Source organism: Rhamphochromis sp. 'chilingali', assembly GCF_963969265.1.
Source record: "Rhamphochromis sp. 'chilingali' genome assembly, chromosome: 7".
Classification (NCBI taxonomy): domain Eukaryota; kingdom Metazoa; phylum Chordata; class Actinopteri; order Cichliformes; family Cichlidae; genus Rhamphochromis; species Rhamphochromis sp. 'chilingali'.
This window is the reverse complement of record NC_137934.1, coordinates 2,585,995-2,611,011: the sequence shown is the minus strand read 5'-3', so window position 1 is coordinate 2,611,011 and position 25,017 is coordinate 2,585,995. Positions and strand designations below refer to the sequence as shown.

Below are 25,017 nucleotides of genomic sequence, written 5' to 3'. Positions count from 1 at the left end.
GTGGAGGAATGGAGGAAGGGGAGGTTGACCTCCTTACGACACCCACTGAGAAGGAGGACCTTGAGACTCTAGAGACTGTAGGTTTTTTTGGGGTTTTTTGGCTGTGGTTTATCCTCCCAGACATTTTTCCAAAGAAACAATCCGCATGTGACATTTACTTTCTTGTATTTTTCTCTGTACTTTACGCTTGTCAGCTTCTTTTCTTTTCCGTCTTTATAGTAAACACACACCTGCAGGAAGTGTGCCGACGGTTGCGCTACAAACAAACAAGCCATAAAGAATAATATTAACTAAAATTAGTTTATTGGATTTCCTATATTGTGATTTTTCCCCTGTATCTCTTCTCCAAAGCGGCCACTCTTCTTTTTATCATAAGAAAAGCTCAAAGTGGTAAGTGACTAAGTGAACAAAAGGCACCGAAACAGGCTTTATACTCCTGTGACTATCTGTAAAGCATTTGGGAATGAATGAGGAGGCGTTCTGGGTTTTTCTCCCCCCTTTCTTTCCTTCTCTTCCTATCCCCAGGGAAAGTCAGATGCAAAAAGGCAAATAATGGCCATCTGGGTCCAGACCCAAAATGAGAACACATGTGACGTGAGCAAAAAGCTCTGCGATGAAAATAAAAAGCAGCGGCAATTTGGTGCAGCGTGAGGAAGTTTATATGGTTGCAGTTTTTCAAGCTCATATAAGAGTATTAAGAAAAACAGGAAGTAAATGAGACAATAAAAACCTCAACGAGCACGAGCTCCGTTTAACTGCATCACAATCACGGGCAAACACAAACAAGCCGCAGCATACACTTTCTGCTTCTCGGCTCCTCCCATCGATGGACCGTCGACTTCATGTCATGGGCGGTTCAAGGAGTCGCAGACATGCAGAGACGCAGCTGCTGTGAGGGTGCAATAGCATCCTTACTGCCAGCCAGCAGGCCAAAATGTAGAATTACATATCAATGTAAGCTGTGTTTATGTTAAAGTTATTGAAAAAAGAAAAACTCATTTTAAAATGACTGTAAGATTAAAATAATGACAATTTCATGATAATTAGAAGGATGTGACTGATTAAAAGCACATATGTGGGGAAATTAAACAGCTTTAACACATCTGCTCAATTCAAGGCATTCAAAGCTACGACAGAGTGTAAAACAAGCTGCTACGGAGATACAGGAGCAATAATAGTTTACATAAAATCCCATAATTCCACTGGTACTGGGAAGATAGTGGCATAATGTGAGAGGTGAAAGGGAAATGGTACAAAAATACACAAGTAACACCAAAAAGTACGTAACTCTGTGGTGTGAGCTGTTTTCTTATTTATGGCGACATGCACCTGCATCCACACCCATTTGGTGTGGATGTTCGGGATTTATCTCATAATATTTAATAAGCTCATTTGTTGTAGGCAACAACATCTAAATCTGTCTGTTAACACATGCTGTCAGGTAAATGTAACGAAAGCAAAAGTTGGAGTGGAGGCACAAAACCTCTAGAGTGGAAAACGTGGACTCAATTTGAGAACACTTAAACCTCACGTTGAGTCATATCCCATCAGAGGGATGTTATGCTAATGTGAGTCATGGAAGAAGGTGTTGTGGTGGTACCGTTACACAACAGGAAAACACAAACAGTCAACACACAGTCATGACAGCCTTTGTCTTTTGTTAGCAATACCACACGATTGGATGTCCTAAAAGCAATTTAAAGTGTATAGACAGCATAGTATGCTTAGACCTGTGGAAAAGTCATACCAGGAAAGTCTAAGGAGCTTGGAAGGAAAAGTGTCTTTGTCATCCGAGAAGCTTCTTCAGGTCTAGGATGAGAGGTGAAACGTCTTCAAGTGTTACCGTGGAGACAAAGACTATCACAACGTTTCCCAACCAGAAGCCGTGGGTGGATAAAACCATCCGCGACGCTCTGAGATCCCGCACCGCTGCCTACAACACGGGACTCATGACGGGGGACATGGACCCGTACAAAGCCGCGTCATATAACGTGCGGAGGGCGGTGAAAGAGGCGAAGCAGCGCTACGGGAGGAAACTAGAGTCACAACTCCAACAGAGTGACTCTAGGAGCCTGTGGCGGGGACAAAGGACAATAACGGACTATAAAGCACCAACAACCGGTATGACGAACGCGGCCGTGACTCTGGCAGACGAGCTGAACACTTTCTATGCTCGCTTCGAGGCTGCAGCTAAGGACTCCAACAATGCTAGTGTTAGCGGCGCTAACGGCTGCAGACAGGAAGATACTGCCAGCACCGGAAACGTGCTCGTCATCTCCGAGCATGAAGTAAGGAGAGCCTTCAAGAGAGTGAACACCAGGAAAGCAGCAGGACCAGACGGCATCCCAGGTCGTATCCTAAGAGACTGCGCATACCAGCTAGCTCCTGTGTTCACTGAGATATTCAACATCTCTTTATCTCAGTCGGTGATCCCCACATGCTTCAAAGAGTCCATCATTGTTCCTGTCCCGAAGAAACCCCACCCTGCTTCTCTCAATGACTATCGCCCTGTAGCCCTCACCTCAGTAGTGATGAAGTGCTTTGAACGCCTGGTCAGAGACTTCATCATTTCTTCACTACCAGACACACTGGACCCACTACAGTTTGCTTACCGTCCAAATCGTTCCACAGACGATGCCATCTCTCATCTCCTCCACACATCACTCACTCACTTGGACACTAGAAGGGGGAATTATGTTAAAATGCTCTTCATAGACTACAGCTCTGCATTTAACACCATAATTCCCTCCACACTCACCACCAAGCTGGAGCATCTGGGACTCAGCTCATCTATGTGTCAGTGGATCTCCAACTTCCTAACTGGCAGACCACAGGCAGTAAGGATGGGCGGACATGTCTCAGCCTCCACCACTCTCAGCACTGGAGCCCCCCAGGGGTGTGTTCTGAGCCCCCTGCTGTACTCTTTGTACACATATGACTGTGTGGCCACTACCAGCTCCACCACCATCATCAAGTTTGCTGACGACACCGTCGTGGTGGGCCTGATCTCTGATAACAACGAGACGGCCTACCTGAAGGAGATTAGGAATCTGGAGAACTGGTGCCAGAGGAACAACCTCCTTCTAAACGTCAGTAAGACAAAGGAGCTGATAGTGGACTTCAGCACTAAGCAGGAGAGGAACTACCAGACCCCCGTCATCAACGAGTGCCCAGTGGAGAGAGTGGACAGCTTCAAATACCTCGGAGTTCACATCACGCAGGACCTGTCATGGTCCTGTCACATCAACACCGTGGTGAAAAAGGCCCGTCAGCGTCTCTACCACCTCAGACGCTTGAGAGACTTCCAACTGCCCTCCAAGGTGCTCAGGAACTTTTACTCCTGCACCATAGAGAGCATCCTGACGGGAAACATCTTAACCTGGTTCGGGAACAGCACCATGCAGGACAGACGAGCTCTACAGAGGGTTGTGCGGTCAGCTGAGCGCACCATCCGCTCCGAGCTCCCTGACCTGCACTCAATCTACAGCAGGCGGTGCTGGACCAAGGCCAGGAAGATCGTGAAGGACCTCAGCCATCCCAACAACAGACTGTTCTCTCTGTTGAGGTCAGGAAAGCGATTCTGCTCCCTGAAGACCAACACAGAGAGACTGAGGAGGAGCTTCTTCCCGCAGGCGATACGGTCTCTCAATCACACCACCACACAGTACTGACCCACACATACAGTTCTTACACACACTGGACATTCTGGACATTGTTTTCACTTCATTACTTAAATCACGCTGCTGTTATTGTGTATATGCTGCTGTTATTGTGTATATATTTATTTATATTTCTTCATACATTCTTATATAGTTCTATATTGTGTATTTTGTTGTACAGTTATTTTATTTTCAACTTTAATTTATATATTTTATCTTATTCTTCCCAGTTAAATTTACCCTTCATTCTAATTTGTGTTGTACAGTTATTTAATTTTTAACCTTAATTTATATTTTATTCCTTCCTAGTTAAATTTACCCTTTTTAATTTTTCATATTTATTTCCTATCTTATTCATAGCCTTTTCCTTTTTTGTTTTCTTTAGGTCACGAGCAGTTGTCCAAGCATTTCACTACATATCGTACTGTGTATGACTGTGTACGTGACAAATAAAATTTGAATTAGAATTTTGATAAAGAAGTGCAGACGCTTTTCTTTCCAAGCTCCTTAGACTACGATGAGCTGGATGACTGAGAACCTTCACAGACCTATAAGAGGGAAAATAGTCAGTTAAGAAAAATCACCAGAATGTGATTTAAATTTACAAAAACCACGTCCTGCAGCTCTTTTCTTTCTATTTAACCCCCCAAACTGGCCAAAGTGCAGTGGTGCTTCCAATGTCTATGGCCACTTTCCAGGATGAAAGCTCTTTCCAACACTGTGGATTGCAGTACATCCCGAACTGAAAGCCTTTCTCTGTCAAACACCTGTGATTGGCTCAAGCTGAATCCCCAAAAACTTTATTTCTAAAGCCTGAAGGTGCAGGAGTGTAGATCTCTCCCGGGTTATTTGATTAAAAATGTGCTGAAAGGTTATTGTGGATTTTGTCCAGTGACGCCAACATGTTGCCCAGCTTCAAAGGAGTAGCAAGAGGTCCATGCAGGGTGGCACATACCTCTTCAGTGAAGTATGTTTAAATACTCTATATGTAAATGGAGTCAATAACATATCGACAAAAACACTTTAAAACTATTGTATCATTATCTCTTCTAAGAAAACAAAGATAAGATTTTCAGCAACCAATCTGTCAGTTAATTCGGACTACAAAGCAATTCAAACCTGAACTGACCTTCATATGCCAACATTCAGCCTTATTTTCTCATAAAAACTGCATATTATCAAAAACTAATGACTCTCTTGTGGCTATCTGAGTGTTTATAGCTTTCTTGTCCCTAGGTAGCACTTATTTCAACCCACACGACCATATAGGGAATGCCAAATATATTTAACTTGGAAAAACTTAAGAGTGAACTTATAAGTTCCTCCAAGTTAAATATATTCCAAGTTAAAGTTACTACATGGAGGTAACCTTTCGAAGCTCCGGCTAATAGCTTAACGTGTATCTCTTTACACTCTTTGTGCAACTCCACTTGCAGAATGGAAATGCTGAAAGCCTGTTTCCTTAGTGTTATCTACACAGGGAGGATAAAACAAAGAAAGCAGCCACTGAATACACAAGATAAGTAGTGGAGTGAAGTTATCCTTGGTGAATGTGAAGTATATGTCAAGTGAGGTGATAGTGGAAGGAAAAGGTTTTCCACCTTTGCTATTATGTTTATGGAGTTATGTAGGTAATGTTAGCTTAGTGAGAACTTGTTATTTATTTCTTCAGTCTAGAAAGTCAACTACTTCAAGTGGTCAAGCTAGCAGGCTAACTAGCTAGCAGGCTAACTAGCATGTTTAAAAATAAAGTGAAAGTTTGTTCTCTTTGTGCAAAGGTCATGTTTAATCTGTTTTTTCATGTGGTGGCTGCCAACAGCTTGACACGAAATTAACTGCTGCACATGTAGCAGCAGTACACAGTAGGATATAGCGCAACTTCAATTTCAGCTAATGCTAAGGATAGCCCCACTACCTGTACATAGCACATAGCTGTTTTGCTGCTGTGTAGCAGTTTGAAATCTCATATATCAAACATTTTAAACCTAGATGATATATTAAATGACCTATTATTACAAACTAATCAGAATTATAGTTAATGGCAGATCCAAATCCCAACTCTCCTTTTGCTCCCCGTATTTCTCAAACTGAACTTCAGTGATCTTTCATCTAGAGCAGTGGTTCTTAACCTGGGTTCAATCGAACCCTTAGGGGTTCGGTGAGTCGGTCTCAGGGGTTCGGCAGAGCCTCCACCGTGACATGCATGGCTCATTTTGTGCACCAGTTAAAAACATATCTATGTCTTCAATTGGAAAAAATCATATTTTATTTTTCACTAAAGAGGGGTTCAGTGAAAGCACATATGAAACTGGTGGGGCTCGGTACCTCCAACAAGGTTAAGAACCACTGATCTAGAGGAAGTAGACCCATGCCAACAAAATGCCCTTGCCCAGCACAACAGAGCCACCAATCAACTCAATGTTGTGGTGAATGGTTCAAGATTTTCCACTATTTTCTGGGGGTCTGTCTGTAACTTCTCTGTGATTGTTGTCTCAAGTAATTAGTGAAGAAAAATAACCCCATTTTTCTTATGGCTGTGTTTTCCACCGGTCTTGTTAACAGGACAAAGAAGGGATATCCAATCATTTATCCTCAAAAACAATACAAAGGGAGACCTTGGGAACAAAGACGATTTCCTACTGAATGGGGCATCCTGGTGATTTAGTGGATTAGTGAACTGGTCTGGGAATCCACTCTCATATCATTCACCCATGTTTGTCTTTGAAGTTTATGTATAGAGAAAGGTCGACATTAGCACGTTTCAGTCCTTACTCTATCAACCACAGGCAGGCCTGTGGGTTAGGCATGATGAGAGCAAGGACAGCCACAGTCCTGTCATTTTAATAATGATCTTTCAAGGTAAAGAGTCAAAGTAGCATGTCTTTGAATCTGACAATGTGTGAACAGAAACTAAATGAATCAAAGTGTCGCCAGGTTCCATGACGCACAACTGTGGGTTAGGGTATGATAGGGTTAGATATGTTATCTGTAAACTTTCAGGGAACTGTGGTGGTGGCACAGACTAATAGCAGTTCCCTAGAAATAGGTTTTCCCAGTAATTGTGATGTTTAAGATACTGGGTAAGTCATTCAAGTTTCAGGGTGTATTTCTTTTATACCACAATCAGGAAATGGCCCTTCTGACCCCCAAGTAATTTACTATAAAGACGACATTCCTTTCCCATAATGTAGCTGCATCTGTCTGGGTGATGAGCAGAGTGATGGACTAAGCTGACATAATAACAGAAGCAGAGAAATTTCCTCAATGTTTATTTAATCGTGGCTTCATTTTGTTGGATCGTCATTGGCCTCTGATGCTAATCTTCCTGCAGCCAGACACAAAAAAATGTCCAAATAAAACATGGTCGCAATAATGACTGCAATTTTCCAATCAAACAGAGTGAAGACAAACATCGAAATAACTTCAAATTCAAAAGCAGATTATCTTGGAGCTGATCCTAACACATCGCAACTCAGTCAAATAATATGCATAACTCTCAATATGAATAATATCTCAAATGAGCCATTTCATTTAGTCAAAAAAGAAATAAAAAAACATTACCACTGGATTCAGGACTATCCTGGGAAATCAAACCATTAATTTATTTGAACAAAATATAAATAAAGTCTCACTAGAGCAGCAAACAAAGTCCACTTTATGTAAACCCCATCAATGATTACCAGGGACATGCAGTAAAAAGCTTGTTGCGTTTGGCCCAAATTTAGCATGAGAAGCTAAACCCCTCCAACGCTTTAAGTGGAACGTGTTTATTTGAAATTCTGTTGTCACAACAAGTCCCTGTGGTAAACAGAAGCAAAACAAAGTGGAGATAGTGAGGACGAATGGAATATTTGTGACAAAAATTGTAAGTCTTTTTCCAAGGAAATGACTCCACTTCCCAGCTGTGAAACAATGGTGTTGTTTCAGGTTGACAGTAGAGACACTCACAATTTGATTGACTCGCATTTACTGGTAGAGCTGGACTGCTCAGTATCCTGTCTGGTGAGGTAAGGCACATGGGGACTGACAGAAACCAATCCACAGCCAAAGATCTAAAACAGTCCAGCTTTCAATTAGAGCTCACGTCAATTCACGTATTAATGGAACATGACAAGCGCCCGGTTCATCTAGAGCGGGGGTGTCCAACTCCAGGCCTCGAGGGCCGGTGTGCTGCAGGTTTTAGATGTGTCCTTGATACATCACAGCAGATTTAAACGGCTAAATGACCTCCTCAACATGTCCTGAAGTTCTCCAGAGGCCCAGTAATGAGCTAATCATTTGATTCAGGTGTGCTGACCCAGGGTGAGATCTAAACCTGCAGGACACCGGCCCTCGAGGCCTGGAGTTGGCCAAGCCTGATCTAGAGAGATGCACACCTACAGACAGTTTAGGCTCATCAGTTAACAACATGGATGTCTCTGGACTGGAAGAGGAAGCTTAAGCACCGGGCTGACACACACAGGCACAACTTCTTTGCTGTGAACAGACAGCTGTACTTCGTAGCTCTCCCCAAACCAAGTATTGCTAATTCGGCAAAGTTTTTCAGGTGTGTACCTCTGATATGAGTCAAAGTTTCAAGTGTAATACTCTATTTGTACCAACGATTTAATAATCAAAACTAGTAATGAAACTGCTGAATAGCCAGATAGAAACTTTCTACCAGGTGAGAAGCACGTAATGAGACATTTCACTTGTTGAGTTGTTGTAGCACACTCACTATCACAGCAGCTTCTCATTTACACTTTCAGCAACACTGTCGGTCACAGTTAGACTTTTGCATGTTCCAACATGCCCGTGGTGGTGGGCAGGTGAAGCGCAGCATTTTTTTCATGAGCACCCTGCTGCTGCTGCTGTAAAGGTGAACAAGGTTGAACTAAAACATTAATGCTGCAGAATGGAACAAAGAGCTGAAACAGACTATAAAGCTTTGGATTATAATGCCTCATCGATCTCACCTTATTTTCACATTGTTGTTTAGCACTTACTTGTTACTTGGGTGTCAATCTCAAGACAGAACAGAGAGATTATTTATAATAAAACCACAAAGAAACCACAGTTAGTCTCAGGAGAAAAGATTCCGAACAAGGCCCAGTTTGCATCGACTTTTGGATTTACAGTAAATGTTTGGATCAAAACTAAAAGTTCATGCATAATAATTAAAGTAGTATTGAAACAAGGATCACAGACTTCAGTCTAATTTCTTTTTCACTTTCATCTGTACATGAAATTTTCTGTTATAAATAGAAAAGCAGCAAATAACAGAGAGCCAGAGTGTGTGACAGAAAGAAAAAAAGCATTCTTATACGTTAATGTGATCACTTCCTTCCTGTGTGTTATGGTAAGGGGAAACCGGTGACCATGTGTTTGTTGGGCTGTGAAAACAGTCATGCTATGGCAACACCTCTTGTTTCTCACACCGTTGGCAATGGCTCAAATAATTTTTCTTCAAGTCACACTGAAAAAGGCTTTTATTATGTTATTAAATTACCAGCACTACTAATGTTAACAGTCGTCAGCTCCAAAAAAGGAGAAAAAAAAAATCTCTCCACTCCTTGCAAACGTTTGTGACTACAGGAGGGGAGAGAAGCGTGGGCCAGGCAACATATCCTAAAAAATCCTTTCTGTCTAACCAGCTGGCTCAGGGTAATATGCCAGAGTTTTGCAATACCCCAGAAGAACTGATGGGCTGATTGAATGATCCCATCAGAGCAAGCAAAAATAGCAGCTAAGTTTCATGTTCCAGCGATCTCAGACAAATTTCCTTACACGAGCAGATAAACCTAAAAATAGGTTAATTACCCGAGCTAGCCAGGACATGCTAAAGCAGACAGTTCCCAACCCATAAGCTTATACTGTACAATTCCTCAGGCACAAAGTGTTCGCCTTTAACAATCTGGAGATCATGAAAACAAACTATGCAAGGTCATTATCTCATGACCACCAAAGAGCGAACTCGACACTCAGCTAAAGTTTGTTGATATGTCTGTGAAGGATCTCAGTCATCCAGGTCATGGTAGTCTAAGGAGTTTGGAAAGAAAACCATCTGGACTTCTTTAGGTTTCTTGAAGACGTTTCATCTGCTTCTTCAGTTCTAAGAGCAACTGGTGGAGAGTCCCAGATTTTAAGCCCTATGGGGGTGTCCCCAAGAGGTCATGGACCCCCTATCACCTCAGTAAATCACATGATAAGGTAGGGCTAGGTTTCACAATGGAGTCACCTGAAACCTTGGCTGATTGTGAAGTACACCTGTTTTCACATCTTGGCTCGTGTGATTAGGTAGAGGATCAACAGGGGGTCCATGACCCTCTTGGGGGGACACTCCCACAGGGCTTAAATCTGGAACTCTCCACCAATTGCTCTTTGAACTGAAGAAGCTTCTCGGATGAAACGTCTTCAAGAAACCTAAATTAGTCCAGATGCTTTTCTTTCCGAGCACCTTAGACTTTTATTGATATGCCACCTTCACCTACGATATACATGTATACACATCTCATTTTCAGTAAAAGAAGCAGTCAGATGATACTCTGTCAGTATTTGGCAAAACATTCAAAGAGCAATTTAAAATGCAAAACACTGCAATTGTCCTTCTATTTGTTTGACTTATATTAGCTCCAAACTGTCTTCAACAGTGTCACAATAGCACAGACCTACTCTACCCCACTATGTGAATTATAAGAATTATAGTTTTTTTGTTTAAATCATCTGTTTATTTAAGGAGGACACTAAACTGGACTACATTTGTCTAGCCACAGATTGATAAGGCTTATACACGTCTATATTTTTTATGTAGTTGGACTGGTATCGCAGCAGAACCCCTCCCTGAGCCTGGTTCTGTCGAAGGTTTCTTCCTGTTAAAAGGGAGTTTTTCCTTCCCACTGTTGCCAAAGTGCTTGCTCATAGGGGGTCATATGACTGTTGGGTTTTTCTCTGTATGTATTATTGTAGGATCTACCTCACAATATAAAGTGCCTTGAGGTGAATGTTGTTGTGATTTGGCGCTGTATAAATAAAACTGAATTCATGTTTTCTTCATTATCAGCAATGTTTGCTGGCATTGCAAACTTCTTGGAGGGAACACGGGAGTCACAGTGCTTGAAATTCCCATGTGGTGTCCTGTAGCCCTCATGCACAGTTACATTTTAGGAGCTAGAAATAGAGCTTTTTAATATCACTTCTGTGTAAAACTATGCTGGCACCAGCCCACATTGCATTTTTTCCCACTGACCCAAAACAAGCATTAGCAAAAGTATTTATATTAATTAACTTAGGTCAAATTTCGTCAAAGCCCTCCTTATTACATCAACAATCTAGTCTCCCTGCAAAGCACCCAAACAAAAAACAAGCACATCCAGAATTATAGCTATGAAACCACTTTATGGAAGAAAAATAAATCTATATAAAACCACGATGAGAATTAAAAAGTATCACGTGGCTTTTTTTCAAAAACTGTAAAAAAAAAAGTAGAAAAGCAACAATGAAACTAGATACTAGAATCCAACTAGAAACAGGATTTATTATTAGAAACGAGGTCAGTAACATAATCGTGATTTGCACCAAGTCATTATACATGCTCATTTAGGCACGGAGTCGTGGAGCAGACGCTCTCGTTCCAAGTCATTTTGCAGCCTATATATGCTGGCCTTCGTGTCAGTGAGACAGGCCAAAGGTGTGATGATGGCGGTGATGATAAAGAATCAGGAGCTAAAGGTGGTGTAATTGAATTGTGATGTTATTTAGAGCAGAGAACCACTGAAGAAATGGCACGTCTGAACTAAAAGAGAAATATATTTGTACTAAAAATCTAGACAAAGAGAAATAATAGTAAATGATCTGGTATTAATATAGTGTTTTTCTGCTCCTACCGGGCAGTCGAAACACTTCACGCTACAGCCACGTTGTGCTGAAAGTTTTGTGTAAATGCATTTGTTATTTTTCTTTTGCATTTTTTGTTAATATCTTGGCTTCAATTGATGACTTATTCTGCTTGTTTTTCACGATTCCTTTCGTTTTGTTATGACTTGCAGATGCTTTCTGTCATATAACAAAGACTCCTCGTTGTTGATCAGTGTTTAGACCTCAGCTGGTATTTAAATTTGTCATTACAATTTTTCTCAAATTGCACTGAGGATGGCTTGAGGCTGAATCCATTTGTTATAAACCACATTTAGTTTAACACACATCAATGCTGTATTCTATGCACTTTAAGTGCTTTTTACCCATCACACACAGACTCACATGCTGATGGATGCATCAAGGGATTAATCGCTTAACTATGTTCCCCAAGGATGCTGGAGGGATTTCAAACCACCAACCTTCTGATATGTCCGTAGTTTTATTTTTCTTGCACCAAAGGACAAGTGGTTTATAGTAAAGTGCAACCAGTCCAGAAACGACTATCCTCTACTGCAGGCTTGGCCAACTCCAGGCCTCGAGGGCCGGTGTCCTGCAGGTTTTAGATCTCACCCTGGGTCAACACACCTGAATCAAATGATCAGTTCATTACCAGGCCTCTGGAGAACTTCAAGACATGTTGAGGAGGTCATTTAGCCGTTTTAATCAGCTGTGTTGGATCAAGACACATCTAAAACCTGTAGGACACGGGCTCTCGAGGCCCGGAGTTGGCCACCCCTGCTCTACTGCTAACAACAACGTTGACTGTATGCAAAGGCAACAAGATAACACAAAGCAGGTGAACCGAGAACAATAACAAGGCTGACTGTGCCGATACCAGCCAAGCAGACAAAGCCTGATCTTTAGCAGGTGACAAAAACAGCGCTGAGCAGTCAGACTTGCAGCATTTTATGTAAATAGACCTCGGCTGTGTCATTATTAGGACAGGGATTTATGCCAGCGTGTGGGCGGATCGTGGATTAAAATGAATTTTGTTAACTGGTGCGACGATAGATTTCAGCCCATGTAGATTAACGTGAAAGTAATTTAACAAGAAGTGTTTCAAATTATTCAAATGACTTTGAATAGGAACAGGAAACCGAGGCTACAGTTTGGACGGACTCACCAAAACTGTACAACGGAACATTGGACAGCGTTGCCCTGTGTGATGAGTCTGGATTTCTGGCAACTTCTGGATGCTGTAGGTTCACATTTGGCGTACATAACGTGAAAGCGTGGCTCCATCCTGCCTTGTATCAAAGTTTCAGGCTGGTGGCCGTCACATACACTTTGGGCCTATGAGTACCAACTGTGTATTAATTGTCTTTCTCCACAGTGTACCCATTTTCTAATGACTACTTCTAGCTGTTGTAATGCACCATGTCACCTTAAAATGGTTTGTTGAACATGACAGTGAGTTTGCTGCGCTGCCTCACCCGTCATCAGATCTCAATCCCATAGAGGACCTTTGGGATGTGCAGCTGACAAATCTCTAGAAACCACTTGATATATAGTCTTGAATCCATGTCAGCAAGAATTAAGACAAAAGACGATCCAACCCTGTACTAGTTGTAACAAATTAAGTAGCCAGTTAGAGTAAATTTCTTTAACTACAGATCAGAATAATGGCACGTACCAAAGCAAACACCTCAACACCATTGTCTTAATCTGCTCAGCCATCAGCCCTTATTGTCATCAGCCCTTTGATTACTCCAACTGACATTAGTCACCATCATCATCATCATACAAACTTTATTGCAGCAGCGGCTAAATTTTAGCTTTTACAAGTCACTCAGAAATCAAAGTTCTTGACCACGGCAGACTTGGGAGTCGTGAAGTGCACTGCAAATAAAACTCTGGGAAACCACAAACTCTACAACACAGAGCTGCACTCCACCCATGGACAAGCAGCACAAAACACTGTAATTCAAAATCCTTTGCTGCAGAGAAAAATGGGTCAGCAAAATAAAAAAGGAATCTGGCTTCAAATGCCTACAGCTGTTTAACACGCAGCAAATAGAAGATGAGGGTAAATGGTTCAATCACACATCTTTGTCTCTTGTCACGGTCACACAAATGAGGCTTTGTCATTGAGAACTTAAATGTGGTTTCAAAAGTCAGATCTTATTGTAACTGCATAAACAGCATGTTCCACAACAGTCAAAGCTTGAAACTGAAACTCCCATGGTCTGATGTATTTTCAGCCTGTATCGGTATAGGCTTAAAATAATAAAAAGAATTTTAAAAAAGGGATCCAGCACCCAAGAAAACATTCTGTTATAGATACAAGGAGCTTTGCTCTTTGTTATTATGCCATAGAAATCCAGGTCACCGGCCAAATATTTGGTTAAGCCCATCTTCTGCTCCAGCTGGTTATGCTACACACAGTCCCTGGGACATACAGTATATAGGTTAACTCATCCACACCCACCACCACAGGGCAGCTGCATGCCTGTAACTATGTAATCCAACGATCTACTAACAAAAGCACATACACTCACAACACACAGAGCAATGTGAGGAAGCAGTCATAAGGCAATTACTCCCCAGTGCTCACATGTCTACCTGTCTAATGATTCAGTACAGTGCACCATTTGTGTACTTCTCCTTTCTTCACTGTAGTCCAGTACTTTCCACAGGAAACCCTCAGTCACAGAGGTGGAACCCACCCAACCAACGAGAGGTTGATGCCCAACGTCTCCAGACATCCACAATTACACACTACATTTCCCATTTCCCCTTCTATTTTTGCTTAAATGTCTACAGAAATAAACAGATTGTGATTCTTTAATGCATACAAGAGAAAATTACTTCTCGCGTGTAATTCGGGATATTTTATTTAATTCATTAAGGCCATCTAGGCCTAATTTGGTTGTATTTAGTTGTTTCTCTTTTATCTGCACGCTCTCTAAACACTGAAAAAGTCCCACCCGGCAGCCTGATCAGTCTCCTGCTAAGCCAAAATACCGTCAGCCCTCTTGGGGCGAGACCCAGCCTAGTTTTTACACTGGTGTAGTTTCTCCCTGAAACAGCCTACATGACTGATGAATACTTAACATGCTTTAAGGTTTTGCTGTTCATCAAAGCAAATTCCTAACATAGTAATAACATCGTAATAAATGATTACATTTATAGAGCAAATACTAATGCAGCCATCCTTCATTACACCCAATTTAAGCTTATAGACATGTTCTATAAAACAAATATAATACTTGTAGGGCAAGTACTATATTCAAATATTTGTTACATTTTGAATCAAATGAAAACTTTGTAACAAATATGCTGCAAGAAAGTAAATTGATACAAAATCACCTTCCTTTAACACTTTCTGTTCTAAAGTAGCAGATATTTACCACTTGCCATGAATGACTGGTGATATAGATAGGTCTGTTGATGAGGGCTGGAACTAAACGCTGATACGGGCAGACAAAGTCAAATTTACCACCATTGCTCTAGGCTGCGAGGATCACAGACCCTTCAATGTCACAATATTTTTTTATTTATTTTTCATTCTTTGGTTACGTCCCCGGGCTCAGCTGCTTATTATTATGCCTGATAGTCAAAACTGGACTATATTTACACCGTGGCTTAAAAAAAGCCCAGAAAAAAGTCTGGATAATAAACAAATTCATTGCAGCATTTCCAGACTGATTTGCATGGCAAAATACTCGACTATCTTTAAACACAGCACGCAGCTGTGTTTAAAGATTTCTTTTTTTTTCTCCACCCAAACATGTGACAGTGCATTCGCTTTCGAAGCTAAGTATTCATGTAATGATAAGAAACACACGAGTGCTCACATGGGAGGGGCTAATGAATGAGAAAATGCAAGCGAGCCTGCTCGTGCTGCAAAGTGATAAACACACAGCAAAGGGAGGCACTCAGAGATTAGAAGGAGTGAACACCCAAGAGGAGACTTTGTTACAGTAAATCGGAAAGTTAGTTTGACAGTTGGACAGAGTGAAAACACAGCATGACAACATGAATTGCGTGTGGCCGTATGTGTACCGTCTAACCTGTGAGTGTGGCCGTGGTTTGTAGCGTGGAGCTTCCTGATGACTTCCTCACTGAAGTCAAAATGAACCCTTCCTCTGGCACAGGGTGAACGCCGGTACATTTCCCCGACACACATGAACTCATGCACACGCTATCTGACTCATACTATCACATATGTAACTACAAGCACAACCTGCTGTTAGAGCCTCAAAAACTCAGCACGCACACACACAAAGCGCACAAATGTCTCATACACTGTAGCATTATTAAAACCTAAGCAGCATGCACACACACCTCAGACACTCAGCATTCAACAACAAATCTCACACACACCTTGTCACAAAAGCATGCGACTACAAAAGACTGACAACTGACATTCCTCACACATTCACCACATTTCAACACACAACCAGCCAACCTGTATATCGATATATGACAGTACATCGAAACGACTGTTTCCTATAAAGCTTCTGTTAAAACAAAAGTTACTCAGCACATTATCCATCAGCCACTCTCTCCGAGGTACAAGACAAGCAGCAAGCACGTCTCCAGTCACCCTCTCGCCACACTTGATCTCATGTCACAACAGTATAAGCAGCAGCCTGCACGTCACATCACTGAACTCTTTCAGCCCCTGATCACTGTCTGACTCTGTCACTGCCCCCTCTCTGCCGGACTCTTCTCCTCGTCACAGACTATACTTCCTCCCCATGCTGTGTGTGTGTGTGTGTGCGAATCTGAGCGGCTGTGTGTTTAACATGTGTGTGTATGGAGCTCTGTTCCCTTCGGTGCAGCCCAGCAGAGTAAGGAGGAACATCAAAGTTGCGGACTGGAATAACTGGAGTGGAGTAATTATTCACAACCTTTGCCAGCTTTTTGTATCTACAGAAAACATCCAGAAGCACGAGGACTCACACACTCAGCTACTCAAAAATAACTACATGCAAACAAACTGTGATTTATGTCATTTTTCTTGAAAAGCCTCTGAAATAACCCTCTGTACACAAAGGTTCGAGCTTTAGTTTCACTTATTTTAAAATATATGAAATAAGTTTGCATATTTGGGTAAAAGTTTTAGGCTTAAAGATTTTATTGGTTCAGCGTTCTTTCCTTTTTATGGTATCTTGTGAACCGGCTGCACATTTTTGAACGCACAGCGCAATAAAAGATTATTACACTTCCCTTTAACGACGTCTCTTCTGCATTTACGAGCAAAATATAAAGACTGGAGAACATCTTTGAGGACGAGTCAGTGATGGCGTCATAGAGTAAGGTATAGCTATGCTAAGATCTTGTGCGGCTACATTATAAAGACCTTTAAGCAACATATTTAAGCTCTTTTCTGCTTCGATTCACTATTTGAAACCTGGTCCACCTTAACTGTCAGCGCATCTCTGTGTGAGAAAGAGGGGGCATCTGGCATCATTGCAGGGGGCCACAGTGCCCGTTGACACTGTGCGCTATACTGATCGCTAAGCCCTCATTTCATGACAACTGATGACAGGCTTGCGATGGATAGCAGCACGTACAAAATGTGCAAAGTCATCAGAAAGAGCAGTGAGTACTGGTTTTGTGTGTGTGTGTGTTTTGTAGAAAGGGAATAAACGTGAAGACTTAGCTTCATTTTGGGGGTATCAGTCTTAGATTTAAGCCACGAGCTTCATTTGAAACTGCAGAAAAAGCTCATTTGTTCATGTAGACTCTGTAACACAGGTTTACATTTCACATCAGAATCAGAATCAGAATCAGAAAGGGTTTTATTGCCAAATGTTGAGCAGGTTTACAACATTAGGAAATTGCTGCGGTGCTTCAGTGCAAACATAGTGTCATAAATAGCACTTAAATAGACATGAAAAAATAAAAGTAGGGATAAGAATTAAAAGTGCTACGTAGAAAGATATATACATGAGTGCAGGTGGTGATCAGTGCCAAACATGGAATGATGCAGTGAACACAGCGTAGGGTCATGTGTTAGTGGTGGGAACAGTCATATGGTTATTGTTCATGTGTCCAACAGTAGAGGGTAAGAAACTGTTCTTATGGCGAGAGGTTCTGGTGCGAATGGACCGGAGCCTCCTGCCTGAGGGGAGCAGGTCAAACAGACTGTGTCCAGGGTGAGAAGGGTCAGCTGAGATCCGAGCTGCACGCCGCAGTGTCCTGGAGGTGTACAGGTCCTGCAGAGATGGGAGTCTGCAGCCAATCACCTTCTCAGCAGAGCGCACAACATGCTGCAGTCTCTGTTTGTCCCTGATAGTGGCTCCAGCGTACCACACGGTGATGGAGGAGGTGAGGATGGACTCGATGATTGCAGTGTAGAATTGCATCATCGTCCGTGTTGGCAGGTTGAATTTCTTCAGCTGCCTCAGGAAGTACATCCTCTGCTGGGCTTTCTTGATGACGGAGGTGATGGTGGGCTCCCACTTCAGGTCCTGGGTGATGGTGGTACCCAGGAAGCGGAATGAGTCCACAGAGGTGATGGGGGTGTCAGTCAGGATGATGGGGGGGAGTGGGGCTGTGTGCTTCCTGAAGTCCACAATAATCTCCACTGTCTTCTGGGCATTCAGCACCAGGTTGTTGTGGCTGCACCAGGACACCAGACGTTCAACCTCCCTCCTGTAGGCAGACTCATCCCCGTCCGAGATGAGTCCAATAACGGTGGTGTCATCTGCAAACTTGATTAGCTTGACAGACTGGTGGGTGGAGGTGCAGCAGTTGGTGTACAGGGAGAAGAGCAGAGGAGAAAGAACACAGCCCTGAGGGGAGCCGGTGCTGATGGTCCGGGAGTCCGAGACATTCTTTCCCAGCCTCACATGCTGCTTCCTGTCCGTCAGGAAGTCAGTGATCCACCGGCAGATGGGATCAGGCACATCTGGGAAAGCTTGTCTCGGAGATGGTCTGGAAGGATGGTGTTGAAGGCAGAGCTGAAGTCCACAAACAGGATCCTGGCGTAGGTTCCTGGGGAGTCCAGATGCTGCAGGATGAAGTGTAGGGCCATGTTGATGGCGTCGTCTACAGACCTGTCTACAGACGATGATGCATCACATGTTTTGTGGCGTACATGTCTATAATCTGGTGTCTTGGCCTTTGTTAAGCCTAAGGAGCACTGGTGTATTTTACAAAGCCAGACTCTTCTTATCTGCGTCCAATCTTAACGCTTACAAAGAACTGCTATGATTTGCACTCCTCTCGATGGCTTCCCCACGACTTTTTTCTAAAATTGGTAAAACGGCTTTCTATTGGTCAGAGCGCATTAAAGCTGGATGTATTTGTCACCCCGGGAGAGTTAAAAGCTCTCATATAGGCTAAAACTGCATGGATATGTCCTGCTACCCAAAGGCTGACCTTCTCTTTTTTATTTCAACGTTCATTCAGGTTACATTTTCATGTTTCCCGTTTTTGTAACTTTATAATCATGCGACTTCTTGGCGAGTGAAAAAGAAACTTTTAATGTGAAGAGACTTCCTGGTTAAATAAAATTTAAATTACAAGAAAAAAACCAACAAATGCTACTTTTTAAATATATGTCTCTTGTTATGGTTTACGAAGTTTCACGAAAACCCCCAACACACCAACACACACACACACACACACTATGAGTTTCGGTTCTTCTTATGAAACTCAGGAAAATCTCGCTGAATGACAGCTGGAGGAGTTTCTAATAAGCCTTGTCATGACGGGACACGTAAGCTCGCTTGTCATTTTGCTGAATATGATTCATGGCCATGACACATAATCGAGGCACTTAGAAAAACACACGAGGGGAGGAGCAGGATCGCAGAGACCAAAACTGAATTGGTGCTACGGTACGTTCCCACACTGCAGCTCGCACAAGCGTTTCTCAATAAACACAAAGACGGAAGAAGCGGGACATGTGCATAGCCAGCGGGCTGCATGTATCCTGCACAACAAAAGCAACAGCATTCCTCTGGAGGTAACTATGGGAGAAAAACACACAGAGTCAATGTTAGCTGCCGGACACGAAAACAAGCCGCTGTAAGTGGATCGTGTATGTTTTTTATTTTTTTATTCATATAAGAAAACTGAGATATAAGTGTCTTACATTGGTGCTCACTCAAAGACCTGAATATTGCTCGTTCAGAGAGAAACTCACCCTATTTAAGTGGTCTTACATAATTCAGTGACATCACACGGTCAAATCCTTCTAAAATTAGAGACTCCCCTGCCTTCAGCTTATGACGTCAGCTGGTTAACTCAACTATGACTGAACCTAAAATCGAATTAAAAAAAATTAAATAAATAAATCATTCATAAGTGCATGACTCACAAGTGCTTCTGAGCACCTCTGAGCAGGTTTGCTGCTTACTTCTACATCCAGGGCTTTGGTGGAAGACACTGAACATATAAACACCAGCAAGTCAGCATGTCTGAGTTTACACCTGGTTAGGAAGCTTCCTGTAGTGAAAACACAAGAGACCAGCTCAGTGTCTTGGCAAAAACAAAAACAGGGATTGTGTTCAGAAGCTACGGCTCTGCTTTGTTTCCTTTGTCAATCCTTTAAAATGAGCCAGAAAAAAAAACATTAGGCCACAGTCTCATTATCATACCAAAGTCTTGGCAACACAACACACGCCACTAATTCTTTTTCCACAGGTCTAATTATAGCGCATCAGGAAGCAAGCAGTATTGTAAAACCTGTTGATAAACTGCATACCAGATGTTTTCTTACCTGTTCTGTGACTCTCATCACATTTTAAAATAGATGATTTCGTTTTCTAGAACTAACAACATGCAGGAACCTTCTGTGAACACAAGAGGGCGCCATTTAGCTTCACAGAAACAGGTTTCTGTGGCCACGTTTACATCCATGAGGTGGCAGTACGATATCTGCATTATGGCTCTAGATAAGCCATGCAACATATTTTTACATGGTTTGGCATGTGCTACCAGATGCCCTATGGAGAGCGTGTGAAGACTCTTCCATAAAATATTAATTCACACTGACTTAAAAACAGCGCTCATTGTGGTTCTGAGCAGGCTATACTGTGACTAACAGTCAACCTTCAGCCATAATTATGAATGAGGTGTGCTCTGAATGTCAAAGGGAGAAATCAATACGCGTGTGCAAATCCTTACAGAAATCTGTTAATGAAGGTGCAGAGATCGTGCACATTTGGAATTTGGAAAAGTTCCATGAAAAAACACATTTTCCCCATCAAATGCAGAGAGCCATAATTTAAAACTGAGCAGGCTCTTATTTGACAGCTTAAAAAAAGTAGCCTGTCAAATCGTCACCTTATGTTTTGAATCCATATCACTTTGGAGATGAGGAAACTTGTAAAAAAAAAAAAAAGTAGAAAAAAAAGAAAGAAAAAGTTTTAACAAAATGTCTTTTATCTCTGGGAACAACAAAGAAAAGCTGCAAATAGAATCACAGACGTATCTGACAGGCACAGCATCACCTTTGACATGAAAGCTATCGTGCTAATACAAACACTCCCAATCGTATTAAATCAGGATCAGAGAACAGACACGATCCCTGAAAGCACTTTAAAAATAAACTCTGAGAAAAGATGAAGAAACTCAGGACTTAATAGGACTGAGATGAAGACAAAGGCGGACGAAGAAAAGAGCAGGAGTCATTTCCAGGGTAAAAAAATTTGATCTGCAGGGCAATGAATAAAATGTTATCTCGCAAGGTTTCTGCACCGAGTCCGAGAAGAGACTTCTTGTGCGCTGACAATATTACGACCGTCTTCAATGAGTACGCTGTTTCAGTAAAAGTGGGGGAAAGTGCACTCTGATTTCTGTCATGTGAATTCCCTGTGATCTGACTCGTCGTAGCACGAGCGATCCACAGCATGTGGAGGTCTAGTTCTCTCCTCTGTCTGCAAACATGGGTAACAAGCTCGGGGAGAGTTGGTACATTTCTTGGACGGTGGTCATTAAGAAAAATTCACACTTGGTGTTTATTCCAAATTTGACTAATTTCACTGAGGGATTAAAACAGAGTGTCACTTCTTTTCAAGCAGCATCGAGTATTAAAGTATTTATTCAAAACTCTAAAACAGTGAAAAAGCCCAGTAGGATACAGGTCATTTATCCCCTTATTTTATCTTACTTACGTAAAATACATAAAATTAACACTCTGTATTTAATCAGTATTATTCATGGCTCTCTTCCACGGCGTGCATTTGTCCTGCCTTCCTCTCTCGCCACCAACCGGTCGCAGCAGATGGCCCCGCCCCTCCCCGAGCCTGGTTCTTCGGGAGGTTTCTTCCTGTTAAAAGAGAGTTTTTCCTTCCCACTGTTGCCAAAGTGCTTGCTCACAGGGAGTCATCTGATTGTTGAGGTTTTCTCTGTACTATTGCAGGGCCTCGAGCTGCTGCTGCTGTGATTTGGTGCTATATAAATAAAACACCTGTAAGAATTTCTTTTTCAGACCTGTGGACCTTGAAACTGTGATAAACTATCAGTACTGTAAATTGTTAATGAGGTTATAAGCTTAACACGCTGTAGGATCGCGCGTGCGCTGCTTTGAACAGTCGTCCTTTAATTGGTCGCTTCTTGAGTTAAAAGGTCAACATCTGCCAATCAAGTGCATTAAGTAATAAAACAGCACTGAGCAGCACAGATTAGTCTGTTTGATAACAACTGCGTCTGGTTAAGAGTCGCCAGGCAGCCCGCTTTTAAACACATGTGACCTTTCAAATGTACCTCACGTAGACGACACTTTAGCAGCGTAGTGGGACTTTAGTATTACTGCTCCTCACCTACGTCACAGGTAAGGCAGGTATTGATTTTTCACGGAAAGCTCGCCTTGATGTGCGAACAGAGGGGGGCGCAAACCCGCCCCACCACCACACGGCTCTGAGGTCACTCTGAATGCTTCATTCATCTACTGACACATCACTTATAGCTTCCAGCAGCATCCAAAAAGACCAGAGAAGCAAAGAGGCAGATACGGTCAGACAGGAGATAATGAATCCTTCCAGTCTACAAGCTGACACGTTCGATTGCCAGATAGAGGGAGAATTTAAAGCTCCGCCCTGGTGTCCGCCGCCTTACCACAACATAGCGTTCTGAACCCCCGTCCACTCCCCCACCTCGCTCTCTGTATAAATCGAATTCCCTGCTCTGAAAAGAGGCCACTGCAGTCATTCCCCCCGTGATTAACCTAATCCGTTGGCAGAGTGGTTGTCCTCTCAGTGACACCACCATTACGTATTTGACGTAGACTGCATTCACGCCGCGATAACCAGCGAGCGTACTCTGAAAACGTGTGAATTTGAAGCAGCACGGGGCACAAATGTCACTGAAAGGAGCTCAGAGACCTACAGCGTAGCAAAGCTTCACTATAAAGCACTGCGAGCTGTTTTTGAGCTTTCAGCTACACTCTCTGGCCACTTTATTAGGTATATCTGTTAAGCTGCTCGTTAACACGAATATCTGGTTTTCCATCAGACGGAAATTTCAAGCGGAGCGTGATCTGCTGGGATTTTCCCACGCAACCATTTCTTCAGAAAAGGAGAACCTATCCCAGTTTCAGGGAGAACAAACGTCACTGATGCCAGAGTTCAGAGGAGAACGGACAGACTGCTTTGAGCTGACGGGAAGGCAACAGTAGCTCAACCACTCACTACAAACAAGATATGCAGAAAGCATTTCTCAGCAGAAGACCACCCCGGGTGCCGCTCCTGTCAGCGAAGAACAGGAAACTGAGACTACAGTTCACATAGTCACCAAACTTGGACATTACAAGATTGGAAAACGTCGTCTGGTCTGATGAGTCTCGATCTCTGCCGTGACATTTGGATGGTCGGGTCAGAATTTGATGTAAACAGCAATGGTTCAGGCTGTTGCCGGTGATGTAATAGTGTGGGGGGTAGATTTTTGGCACACCGTCTGCCATTTTTACCCAATGAGCATCATTTTGATCATACCTAAGGATTGTTCATCCCTTTGTGAACACAGTGCTCCCGTCTTCTAACGGCTGCTCCCAGCAGGATAACACTGCAGGTATGAAAGCTCAAATCATTTCAAACTGGTTTTCTGAACATGAGGGTGAGCTCACCACATTCACTGGCGTGTTCCCAATCACCAGACCTCCATCAGAGCACCCTTTGGCCATCTCCCTTTCGCTGATGAGGAACCTTTGTGGTCCAAAGTAATTACCCCCAAAAACATGTTAACTTTTATCAACACTATCAATCCCAAGTTACGCTTTTTCACTCTGTAAAGCAGGAGTGTCCAACTCCAGGCCTCGAGGGCCGGTGTCCTGCAGGTTTTAGATGTGTCCTTGATCCAACACAGCTGATTTAAATGCTAATTGACCTCCTCAACGTGTCCTGAAGTTCTCCAGAGGCCTGGTAATGAACTAATCATGTGATTCAGGTGTGCTGACCCAGGGTGAGATCTAAAACCTGCAGGACACCGGCCCTCGAGGCCTGGAGTTGGACACCCCTGCTGTAAAGTAACATTTAGTAACAAAGTAACATTGTAACTATTGTTTGTGAGGTGAACTGCTTCACCTGGTTTTTTCTCTTCTCCTCTGTACGCAGGTCGCTTGTGGAAACGTAACTTTGTTTACTACTTCTGCATGATTTCATTACTTTAATGAGAAATCGATCGTTTCTTCCTAGAAACTTGCTCAACGGTGGCGAGTGTGTTTTCATGTGATATTTCATGCTTTGTTGTGTCGATATCTGACGGTCGTGCTACCTCGGGGACGATGATATCAGGTCACGCATGTGACAGGCAGCCGTGCTTATCACAATAAAATACGATTCGCAGACACAAAGGAGTTCACCTCCCTCAGTGCTCACACTTAATTATTCAGAAAGCTGCAAAGGAAACCTTCACATACATCGCAGCTATTTCTCAAACACACGAAACGTATTAATTACAGTCTAATTGTAGTAGACTTTTTTTCTTGGAAGTCTCATGTTTGAGAAGCTTCTCTGTGTGTGAGAATATTTAAAGCTAAGGACGTGGTGGTTTGTGTTTGGGATTAGAAAGCTTGAACTTCAGTAACAAACCCCACACATGTCACTTCTTCTATCGTTTGCTTTTTGCTTTTCATGCAGTCCATCTCCAGCTGTCTACGGGCGACCGAATCCGTAGGAGTGATGATCCACAGAGTGGTTCAAAACAATGATTCACTTCAGGTTCACGGATCAAGGAGAATAAATGAGGTAATGTTCGCTAAATCTCTCGAACAGGAGCTCTGCACACACTTCACCTGTACAGAACATGCGTAAAAGCTTCGCTTTAAACTTGCACATAAGCTACGTTGCCATCAGAATAGTAACATTTCAGTTATTTGGCGGTTTTGGGCTAACTAACCCTGCTGTAGGCGAAAATGACCGCACTTAAGTTACTGCTGGATAAGAATTGCAAAATTAGTTTGGATGGCGGTGAAAATCCCCAGAGAGAAACCGCTCGTCTTGCTCATCGCATTTCAACGAGACAACCTGCACAAGCAGAACCTCATTAAGTGTCGGGTTTGGGCTAG

General features: G+C 42.6%; 1 protein-coding gene across 6 annotated transcripts in view; it reads right to left on the bottom strand.

Moving 5' to 3' along the window:
- The window catches only part of pde4ba (phosphodiesterase 4B, cAMP-specific a), a 177,357-nt gene that overhangs the window by 59,366 nt on the left and 92,974 nt on the right, over window positions 1-25,017 (bottom strand). The window contains exon 1 of one of the 6 annotated variants that reach the window (XM_080887383.1): window positions 15,566-16,220. The exons of 4 other annotated variants lie outside the window; for them this stretch is intronic. In XM_080887383.1, the coding sequence (XP_080743509.1) occupies window positions 15,566-15,681 (116 nt within the window). In that variant the 5' untranslated portion in view covers window positions 15,682-16,220. Of the gene's footprint in view, window positions 1-1,747; window positions 1,864-15,565; window positions 16,221-25,017 lie in introns of those variants that run through there. One more of the 6 variants, XM_080887384.1, reaches the window with a different exon arrangement.